The sequence below is a fragment of the Temnothorax curvispinosus genome, unplaced genomic scaffold (assembly GCF_003070985.1).
Source record: "Temnothorax curvispinosus isolate PA1 unplaced genomic scaffold, ASM307098v1 QBEX01005011.1, whole genome shotgun sequence".
Classification (NCBI taxonomy): domain Eukaryota; kingdom Metazoa; phylum Arthropoda; class Insecta; order Hymenoptera; family Formicidae; genus Temnothorax; species Temnothorax curvispinosus.
In genome coordinates this window covers 451,907-463,868 of record NW_020214791.1, presented here as the reverse complement: position 1 = coordinate 463,868, position 11,962 = coordinate 451,907, and the positions used below count along the sequence as shown (strand labels likewise).

Here is an 11,962-nt window from a genome sequence, read left to right as displayed (position 1 = left end):
AGAGAGAGAGAGAGAGAGAAAGAGAGAATCCATAAGCCATCCACCCCCGCTTCCTTCACGACCACCCATAATGCTCTCTTCGTCTTTCACTCTCTCTTCGGACTAGCGTCTGCACGGAGTTGACTATCTTGAATCTTGTCTCCAGCTTTCCAGCTGAGAAGCTCACACATCTATGAACGCTATTTCATTTGATATCGCATTTACCGTTTAGATCTAAACAAATATTTATTTTCTGACACATGTGATATATTATACTCATATATACATATAAATTGGAAATGCGTTTGTGTGAATTTGATGTTAACACGACAATCATTACGTAATGCACGTTCATATTTCATGTCTCTCAATTAATTAATTATATGATATATATGATATATTTGATATATATGATATATTAGGCACACGGTATATATAAGTTTTTGCTAGCTAATTAATTAAAAGTACGACCGGAAACCGTAATCACTTGATATTACTCGTGACTCTTAGTAATTATCGAATGACGATTATTATCTTTAGAATACTGGACTGAACTTTTGATAATTACTCTCTCTTTTGCTTTTATACATATTAACTAATATCTCATCCAATTTTCTGAATAACCAATATCTCATCTTTTTGGAAACCTCAGGGCATAGTATATAGTTTCTGTATTCATGCTGTTCTGCGTTATCGAATTTTTTTTAGAATTGACCGAATGTATTTACAGACGGAGTTCATTAATACACTTTGTTTCTGATGGAAAAAACATATAGAGTATCTGTACTTTTTATCGACAACGTACTTCGTGAAAATGGGATATCGAATCTAACGACGAGGTCAATGCTTTAATGAATATGCATCAACGTATAAAAAAATATTGTCCGAAAATATGTGCATTTCCATAATAAAAGATTATTTTTCTCAATGTTACTGCATACGAGGTTACTACGTAAAAATCCATATTCAACGGATTATTATTTCTATTTAAAAATAATAGCTTTCCAATATGTTATAAGAAAAGAAAATCGATTCATATCTCTCCAGCAAATTTGCGCTGTTAAAATAACTATTCTTTTATATATTCATATGATAAGAATTTCCAGAATATTTATTCGGTAATTTTTCTGTAATAGTAATATCTCTAACGTCAACATGCACGACGTTGAATTATATCAATCCACGAACTGACGAGGACCCATGATATTTTACTGTCACGAGATTATTAATTTTAGTTTCAGACAGTATGTAATTATTTCGTCCGAATATGTTTCTTAGCAAGGTTTTTATCTTCATGGCTCATTTCCTGCGTTAAGGACAATTTCACTAGATTTGAGTAGAACGAGTTCACGCCCCTCTCATAAATCTTTGTCTTTCTTGAGCCTGAGAAGATCTGATTGGCGGCAATTTCCTTCATGCTCCTTTCGTCGTTTCCTTTCCGTCAGCATCTGATCCTTCTTTCTTGGTTGTGCACAACGGTCGTGCGAATTTAAAATATCACCAAAATACATACCCTAATATATATACACGTAACGAAATGTCAGTACCGCTCAAAGTACGGTAATTTAATCGCAATACTCTGAAATTAGCAGTAGCACCTGCCGATTTTAACGTCATAAATATTACGCACAAATTTCGGTTTATTCAGCGATCTACGAGGCGCAGACGTAGTTCTGTAATTATCGTGCTGTCTTTCTTATCGTAGAAACTTTACGAAAACGCGGGACATGTCGTGCTCGTAATGAGCTCTCCGTAGCGGCTTAAGGCACTGCGACGGCTCGGTGAAGAAAGTTAGTTATTTACTCGCCAGTGCTCTGACAGCTCGTTTACGTACGCAACGCTATTTCATTTCCTAGACGTTTCCGGATAGGCACTTTCGCGGGCAAACACATTAAGGCGCGCCCGACTGCTGTTCCAGATCTCCGGCAGCTCTTTCAGGATACTTGATTTTACGATCTCTGATCTACCTTCCTTCCACTTAGTTTAACTTCGCTTGATTGAGCCACCTTTTGCAAACACGTTAACCTTTCGGTTGACTTAATAATTTGCTTCATAAATCCGTGTTTAAATCGTAACCGATTGTTTAAACATATATCTTGGAGAGGAATTGAGGCGTAACATTGTAAAATAATGTTAAGTGCCTACGGGGTGCCTATACGGTGATATTTGACTTTAAAGATTTCTGTGTTTTATAATAGTCCTTTTAATTTTGATTTTGTCGTTGATGGACACTACTTGTAGATGAAGTATAGCGCGTGTATATGTAAAAATATTTTGGTGTATTTTCGAATTTACAAATATAAACATAATTATTGAAAATCCATCATGACTTATTTCCTCGAGAAACGATCTCGAGTCAAGAAGGATATCGAAGTAATTTACGTCACGTGTCCCAATAAAAACTTCGCGTGTGGAAGAAATTTGTTCAGCACTCGATCTACGAGTTTTGATGTCGGTGAGGGGAGGAAATTTGAGATGTTCCGTTTCCGTCCAAGGAATAATTGTCCGAGATTCCGGTCACGAGTCACTGGAACTGAGAGCCGTTAAGCCGGAACTAATTGAACTGTTGTTAAGGGGAGGCGGTCAGAGGTGAGCGCAAGGGTGCTGTAACTTGGGTATTATAGAGATTCTCTGACAGCGTAGCATCAAATCCCCGGTGATAGATCCCGCGACATGATGGCCTGCAACGCCCGGAATCATTAATACAGTCTGTAAATTTTCGAGAGTTTAAGCATCGGATATTTTAACATCGATGCAAATCCGATCATCTATGCGAGCTTTAACAAATTCATATTTGTATCTAGTATAACGTGTACAGTTAATATATCTTTTTTTTTTCTTGTAACATAAATAATTTTATCGGTATTTACTTGCGAGATGATACGATCAGTGAAGCGAATTGTCGTACTCAATTCTACTAAAACCTTTACTTTTCCTCACTTTTATACTAACTACCACAACTGAATAAAAAATATATTCACGGTTCGAAAAAAGCCATTTAGCCACTGTATACACTATGACTGAGAGTTCTCATCAACGAGTTGGAAAAAAAGCGACGACGTTGACAGAAATGTGGCGGAGGTGAACTGCGACTGGATTTTTGTTCCACAGCTGGAGAAAAACATTACACAGCGCGAAACTCTTGACGGCTGGCACGATGGTTGTCTGGCAGCCATCCCCGTGATCTGGATTCGTTCACGTGAATGACGGAATCCGCCGCGGCGTACACATGTAGATGTAATATTTTCGTAAGAGATGCTACGTTACTTTTGAGCGAGGTGCGGCATACAGCGAGCCCGGTGAAGGTGCAAAAATAAAATAAGAACAAATGAGAGAACCATTTCAGTCTGAATGAGTGTACACAATCACTGACTGTGAAGACAACTAGAGGAAGGAAGAGGAAAAAAGATGGACGAAGAACACGCTCGGAAACAAAAGGGTCTGGCGTCTTCCTGTTTCGTACTTTCCGCGTGCTGGTCTGCGTTATTCGCCGAGGGTGTGAATGCCAGTACTTCGGTAAATGCTTTTCGCCGGTTCGCACAAAGTTCGCACTTGCAAGAATGTACGCATGGAGGAAGAATGGAACTGTCCACGTATATATGCAGGTTACGTTTGTTTTGTAATGGAACATCGTAGGTTTTGGTCGCTTTTTATGAAAAACTTATGAAAAGTTTTTCGATTCGCGTATTCTCGTATTTTTCGATTTCCCGTAGTATATTGAAATTTTCCTATCTATATCTTATGTATATATTTAAATTATATAGAATTCCGAAACATGTTTACACGGAGTTATTTAGTTCTTTATAGAAAATTACAGATCTCTTGATGAGATTGGATTTTACATGACCGCGGTAGAGTTAATTACAGTACGCGTGCCTGCATAAGAGGTGTCTGATCGCGCGGCGACTCACGTTGCCTCTAATTCGGATTTACGAGCGAAAGTCTGTACGGTCAGATACGGAACTGTGTAGCTCCGTATCTGGCGGGGCAGATAATTGTTTTCCACGCCGTTGTACCGGAAAAGCATATGTCTGATGCGGAGAGCGCGCGAACATCATCGTGGAAAAAACAACCAGATATCATTGTCAAGGGCGAAGATGAGACACGAAGTGAAGTTCGATGGCGATGACATTCACGTACACATGTAGACATGTAGACACGCTGCACGCAGACACGCAAGCACGCGTGGTTAGGTAAGAAAGGGTGTTGAGGGGAGAGGGGGGGCGTTAGGTTGGGCGTCTGGTCCCATTGTCCATATACGCGGATAGGCTGTCTCTTTACTGAATGCAAGCCCGAGTTTTTCTGAAGGGCGGCGGAATACCAGGGGGAAAGGGTGGGAAGGTTGTACAGAGGGAAAGGCGAAGGGCGTGAGTCGCCTAGGGGTGACTCGGCCGACGACGCGACCCCCGACGCGACTCTTCGTCGCACAGACAGCAGACTAGAGGGGCGTGCAGGTATTTTCCAACACCCCGACAAACCACGGACTTGCACCACTTTATCGTTACGGGATCTTTCACTTTCGATTGTCGCACGCGTCGCGTACGATACTTCAACGTTATTCAAGATACACAGTGTAATATTTTTTTTTTTTCAATTAATGCGGGACGTTATGAAAAAATGTATGAAATACGGAAATGTAATAAATATGAATTACGTTTTGTTTCTTAAAGAATTATCTTTTAATTTGATAAAGTTCTTGATATTTTATACTTTTTTGTTTATATAAACCACGTTAAAAAACTAATTCGATATATGTACAGACCTAAAGAGAAAAATATTGTTTAGCTTATACACGCTATGCAGCTTTCCATCTGTTTATTCTAGCGGTGCTATACATCATCATAACATGTAATTAACTTACATTACACAGCCCGTTGTTCCAGAGGCAGGTACATAGTCGTATTTCGAAAAAGAACACGTTAATTTTCTTCGTTGAATTTACATTTCCTTAATTATTTCTTTTAATTATACCATAATTATCTACGTACAAACGCAATTCAACGGTGTTCGTATCAAGATACGATCAGTGAAAAATATTTTATGTTGTATTTGTGACGCGTAAAGTAATTCTAATCGTTGATATACCGAAACTCATCAACGGACATGCTTAATCGCGTTGTTTTATCGTAAAGAGCCTGGAGATATGGATCCTACTTTGTCGTATACTCGGACGTAACCGAAGTACTCAAGCTCTATAGGGCAAGTCGTCTCATCAAAGAAGACGGAGAACGGCGGGGGATCATAGTCATCTCGCTATCCCCGTTCTATCTCACGAAGTAGAGTACGTGCAACTACTTTCTTCGCGCTTCCTTCCCTTTTCCCGGACTGGCTTGACTATCCTTCCCGTCGACTTGATCTCCCCGCTCCCGCTTTCCTCATTCCGCCTTGGACGCGCTCTACGATCACCAGAGGCGCGGCAGTTTTGCCGATTTAAGGTTGTCGAAGTTATAAAGCTTCTCAAGCGTTCCCTCGGGTTCGCAAGTTTTCTTGAAAGTCCTCCGTTCTCCGGCTACCCATCTCTTTCGCCTCTCCACATTCCCAGCTCGCAGCCTTTTTCCTTCACGATTACCTGTAACGTGTCAAAGGAGTAATTTTCCTGTTTCGTGTTCCAAGTTTCTCTTGGTTACTTACTTATAAGCGGAGATAATGCTCGCTGCAGCTCCACCATGGGAGAATTTTAAGTTGTCGAATTTTACGTATCCGCGGACTGACATCAGAATTATGAAGAATTCTATACCCTCGTATAAACATGCCGTACGTATATTTCGGCATACGTTCTTATTGATGGATCACCTGTGCTATATCTAGTTGGCGTGGAGGAAAGTTTGAAATTTTGAATAGCAAACTTTATGCATCTTCGCTATTTACGTGGTTGTATATGTAGAGTTGTTCAATCTAGGAACTCTTTAAATTTCCTCTGCAGTAAACTCTTGAAACATTTTATATTCATTTTTAATACGTTCTAAACAAAATCGAAAACGTTTGCAATGTTTAACAGTATGAAATTATTCAAGTTGATATCTAATCAATCGTAACGTTTCTGTTCTCAGATATGTTGCCCACAATTGAACGTTGCTGGTTTGTCGGGATAAGAATGTTGCTGCGTCGACGCAAGTGCGCAGTGTGACGACCATCGGATTACATGCGATGGAACGATTGTTTTAAAAAGGAACGTGCAGCTCTCACAGTGCAAGCGCGAGGGATCGTGTGTTACACGCCGTCATCGAGAGGGAAGTCGACGATAATGGTGAGTTCATCTTTTCAGCGAATTTCTGTGCTACTTTTACTGTTTTGTCGACGAGTCATTATTTTCCGTTCATGCGAGCTCGGCGCATTTGAATGTGAATTACCGGTTATTACCGCGAGTTTTCCGTCGTGGATCAGGATCAACGACCGAAGCCGTAGGGATATTCGACGAGTATTACGGGTTTTGCAGTCGGCTCTCGCGCAAACGCGTTCTTGGTCATGGGACGGTTTTTCAATTTGTCACTTCTTTCGCACCATTGCATCGGGCAAAATAATGATTCCTTTGAAACGTGGTTTCTTCCTAAACGGGCGCTACGTGACAATGAATCCGTCGTAAATACACTTTCCAATCGGACCGTGTGCATTTGAAATCGTTCGATCAGACGCCTCGTTGAGTGCACGCTTACGACGTACGTGATACGATCGTAGTGTTGACTGTGAAGATCAAAAAATCATAAATACGAAACGAGTTTTATATTCTATAACTCGCGAACCAGCAGAGGAAAAAGGAGATGCTGAGAATCCAGTATCTCGCGCGTTTGTGAACATTCTTGAGACATTTGTAAGGAGGATCATGTCTCGAAGATATAACATATTGACAAAGGATTGAAGTTACAAATGTAGCTTTCTTTGGAACGATAGAAGATCAAACGCCCGGAATCAAACATGCAATACGTAATAGTAGATATCATGACACGATTTTTCTCTCGATTCGTGATACTTTTGAGCAATTGTTATTATATGTCGGTCGCAATTGACGCGATATTTATTACTCTCACTCATTTATAACACACATGTTCTATTTGACAACTGACGGTGGCAATCAAATTAGTTACATATCAATTTAATCAATGCGCGCATCCGATATTACGTTAATGCGTTACTCCACACACTGTCAGGCGAAATATATTTTATTGATTTTATCTAGAACGATACGTGACGCGATATACATATACTACAGAAAATCCACAAGAAAGATATTTCTGTACATTAAAGAGAAAGAGCCCAATGCACAAGGAAATGAGAGCTCGTATCTCATTTGTGCGCCGCACACTGCGTGCACATTCTCTCGCACGAACAAATATTAAATCTAGAAGATACTCGCGGTTCGCTTTCCGCTCCTTCTGGAGCCGGCAACCAGGAAAAAGACTGCGGTGCTTAAAGAACAGGATAGTGTTTAGAATAACGTGGAACATTAAGCTTGACAAGCGGACAAAATCTCTACATGGTCTGAATATTTAAAGTAAAATTCTCAGTTCCGTGTTTCACAAAAGTATATGCATCGCGAAACGTGCGGTCACGGTAAATGTGAGAGTCGTAAAGTGCGGTCACCAAGTGTACGGCAACACTCATTTGGGATGGACGCACGTGCGTCGTTCGAGACCCCACCGAGAACTTTCGCTTTTGCTTAATCGACTAACATAAGTTCACGAGTGGGAAAACTTGCGCGCGTCGGCAAAAAAATTCGGTGACATCGCACTAAGTACCGTTAGCTTACGTTGCGATCGATTGCGATCCACCCTCGTCGAATTTCCAGTATTTGATATATGTAAAGCCATTTTCTCCGACGCGCGCAAAACGTCCTTCCACGAGGGGCGCAGCAGAAATTATCGTAAACCCTCACGAATATTTCCACCTATCTCGCCGTGCTTTCTTTTTTTGTCTCTCGAAGAATCCTCGCGCGTATATTTCTTTCTTGCTTCGAAGGAAAAAATATCAGACGGGATATGAGAAGCTTTGTATGATTTAACGCGTACGTTTTGCTTCTGTTGCTGCAAAGGAGATGGGGCGCGATTCAATCGACGTTATCTCCGTGAAGCTGTTGGTGCGACGAACATCGCACAAAAGCAACAAGAAGAAATCGCCTTTGCATTCGTACAAAGATAAAATTAATTGTTACTATTTTATGAATTTCTACTCTCTCGGAAACGCTTCCACTGTCGACAACACGTTCGCCGCGGTATATACACAGAGAACGGATCGATCGTGCGTTAACTGAACGACGATTTCAACGGGCGCCAATTCGTCATTATGCAAAGCCGTACGCATAGAAAGCACTTGGAAAGAGTCGTTTTAATTAATTAAAACAACGCGACGAATTCACGTGTTCGCCGCTGACAGTTCCAATTTAAAGTCGGATTATTCGAAATACTGTGGATATCGACAGGCGGAGATTTGCATCTCAAATGCGAATGTCCTTAACGTTGCTTCCGGCAAGCAGACATACGCTTGCGTTTTATCGCAAAAACTCTCTAATTGTAACGGTACTAAAACGAACAATAAGCAAATCAGAGATATTTTTAATTTATTGTAAGCCACATATTCATAAAGAATAGAATATATTCGTTTTATCTTTTCTGATAGCAGGTTTTTAGTTTAGCAGAAAAAAAGAGAAACAGAGAAAAGTTATAATTTTTTAATATATTCATGTATCCAGACCGTAATCTTCCCATTCTCTTTTGTACATACAATTTATGTTTTATTGTTATTTATGTCTTATTGTTATTCATACAAGTTTACGATTTTTACATATTTTCCATATTACTATATTTCTTTTCATAATAGTTATGGGCAAATATGCCGCGCGCACGCGCCGTTGAGTAAAGCATATAGCCAAAAAAATGCTCGGTATTCCTACGGTTAACCTTCAGAAATTTATATCAGCCGGTCGCGACGTCGACCCGATATTACCGATTATTTCACCAGAATTAATAACGCTGTCATTTTCCCTAATAACGGTAATAAACGCGTTTTACATCCCTGATGCGGTATTCACAGAAGCATGGAAATTCTAGACAGCAATTGCGCTTCGCGAACGTAAAACGACACGCCGATTACATTAGAAATACGTTCCATTCTCTGAACGCGCGCGGAGCAGCACACCGACTACCCATCGGTAGTCGGAGGTTGCCCCACGTGCGTTCGTTGCCCCGCAGGAAATTGCACATGCAAATCGAGCTTTTTTCTTACGCGGCAGCGTAACCATCCCGTCTCCAAAGCGAACTTCACGTAATTTATGAGAGCGCTTCAGCATTTGAATAGAAGCGCAGTGTGCCAGCAAATAAGCGATTTAATCCGTGACTAAGACCGCACAAGAAATTGCATCGAATTCTGAATAAAGCGAGTCACTTATATTTATGACTGATATTCACAAAGGAAAGAATTCGGACGATAAGCGTGTAAAATAAATACATTTAAACTATACTTTGAGTGTGTAACTATAAAACACTCGCTAAAACACTTTCTGCCACTAAAGTAAAAGACGTTTTTTTTTTTCGGGGAAAAAAAGAAAGACATTTTTTTAACCGAGATCGCGTAGAAAGGTAACAGTACTCAAAGAGATACGATACGAGACACTATCGAGAAAGCGAATAAACAAGCTGAAAGATGGAGAAAGAAATAGCTAGCCACTCCGTGCATGGCTGCAAATGAGGCCGCAGATGTGCTAGGCGATAAGAGATGATAGAAAGTGGTTCGTGAAAAGAGCCATCGCGGTAGTTATTCGCGGCGAAGGCACCGAACGGTCGGTGCTGGTGCAGCATAGCGCATCTACGAAACGCTTCTGCCACTATACTGCGAATAAGCATTCGTTCGCATAAGGAAGGAGTGCACGTGTACGGTGTGGAAGGCACCACGAGCATTCCGCTTTATGCGATCGCGCGTTCAAATCATCCTAACGAAGTGGCTGAGTTTCGCAATTTACTGTCAAATGGTCTTTGCTTCAGCAGCTGGAGCGTGCTAAATGTAAATCGTGGGAAGAACGGTACCGCGAATGAGAGAAACTGAAGTTGAGAATCCCCGCTGAAGGAAGAAATCTGCTTTTAACGATTCATGATCGTCTCAAGCGCAAAATTCATGATCATCGTCTCTCATAACTTTCTATTTTACATCGTACTAGAATTTATATAAATAGTCATTTATACATTTAATGTCTATTGAATTCACAATCGTGGTTAAATTAAAGAAACCATTTTCGCAAGCGATCTTGAAATAGATGCCGATGAGTATTTAATCGACAACCTTGAGAGAGAGAAGATGAAGGGAGAGCCTTCAAGATTTGCCATTCTGGTAATTGAAACCTGGCGTGAGCCTCGAGGCAAGGAACGCTTAATAGCCAAAGTTAGTCGCGTTTCTATGCAAATTAAATGCTTACAGCCATCGAGAGGTGAGCTACGTGGGGTGGCGATGGCGGTGGCCGTTTCCCCCTCGCTGTTTATCTACCGGGAGGTTCTTGGACGACTCGCAACGTAAATAGTTAGTGCCTGTGGGCTGCGACGAACGGCCAACGTGTGCGGAATAACGATAAGCTTCTAACGTTGCTGAACAAGGAGCCATATTTATGTGTCTCGCATGTTCCACGTTTTTCTTTGTCCACCAACCGCCGCTAAAAGCGTTCCGAAGTTTCGACGTGTACCCAGTATGCGCATTAACGTCGCAAAACAACGCGTAAGCCCCCCCAGAAAAGCTTTATGCGAAACAACTCGATCCAACTAATATCTGAGTATTTCTTCCCTAGTAAACATAAAGAGAAATCCGCGCAGGTGTTCGCGATATTTCGATTAACAGCTCAAAGACATCAAAAAAATTCTTACGCGTGAATAATCTTGCACTCAACGCAATATGCGTAATACTGTGAGTAAAACAAGTACGTGTAACCCCATCCTCGACCTAGGGTTGACCAGCAAGGACTTCTGTTTACACTTAGCTTTATTGCTTTCCGGACAAATGCGCACCGGCTGAGTCAGCCTGACATTAAAACCTTTTTCGTGAGGTGTGACTATCAGTTGTCGCTGATCAGGTTGCGAATGAGACAAATAAGGACGTCGGAAGGCCACCTTGCAAACGATTTTTCATTGTCCCCTCACTTACTCCGCCCTCACAAAGCCTTCCGTCTTAAAACACCCCGAACTATATACGCGGCATATGGGACTCGGTTAAGGCTCGAGGCTACACGCGCCACGTAAAACATGCGAACAAGTAATATTCGTCTTTTCACGCAAGGTAGAATAGGAAGAGACAACGATAAGTATCTAGTCGATGTAGTGCCATTCTCACACGATCGATCGATATACGGCCGACCGCCACCCGACATGAGCGGGTTAATAACGAAAGTACGGCAACGAGGGCAACGCAGCCCTTTGCGGTGTATCTCACGTACTGGCAGCACGAGGTCCGAGGGAGTCAAACATTTCGGGAATCGCATAAATTTTGCAAACGAGAGGGTGTTTCTGCGAGAGGGTTAATAGATATTCGTCTCTGAATTGGGTTATCGCTAAAGCAATATTTTATGTACCTTTTTGGGGTGAACACATGATATTATTTGATATCATAGAATATAATGTGCTTTCTAAAGGATAAATAATTAGAAATCGTTTATCTTTTATAGCATAAAAAAAATCATACAAAAAGAAATAAATACGAGACGAACGCATAACATAGTAATCTTTTTGTCGAATATCAAACAGTTTTTTTTATGCGTACAATAATAACTATTTGCTTATAAAGAAAGTAGTTTATTAATATTTCGAAAAAAAAATTGTTTGTAATATTATGGATCAATTTTAACAGATTTTTTTATGCGTACGATAATAACTATTTGCTTATAAAGAAAGTAGTTTATTAATATTTTGAACAAAAAATTGTTTGTAATATTATGGGTCGATTAAAGTTCTAATTTTAAATTAAAACAAAGCTTCCTCTATGAGGAAGCAAAATTATTATACTCATTTTTTTAAAT

The 11,962-nt window shown here is 40.5% G+C and overlaps 1 protein-coding gene across 3 annotated transcripts in view; it reads left to right on the top strand.

The window, feature by feature from the left end:
* The window catches only part of LOC112454324 (semaphorin-2A), a 308,067-nt gene that overhangs the window by 69,462 nt on the left and 226,643 nt on the right, over positions 1–11,962 (top strand). For 2 of the 3 annotated variants that reach the window (XM_025015635.1, XM_025015634.1), the window contains exon 2: positions 6,030–6,226. In XM_025015635.1, the coding sequence (XP_024871403.1) occupies positions 6,122–6,226 (105 nt within the window). In that variant the 5' untranslated portion in view covers positions 6,030–6,121. Of the gene's footprint in view, positions 1–6,029; positions 6,229–11,962 lie in introns of all 3 variants that reach the window. The other variant, XM_025015633.1, reaches the window with a different exon arrangement.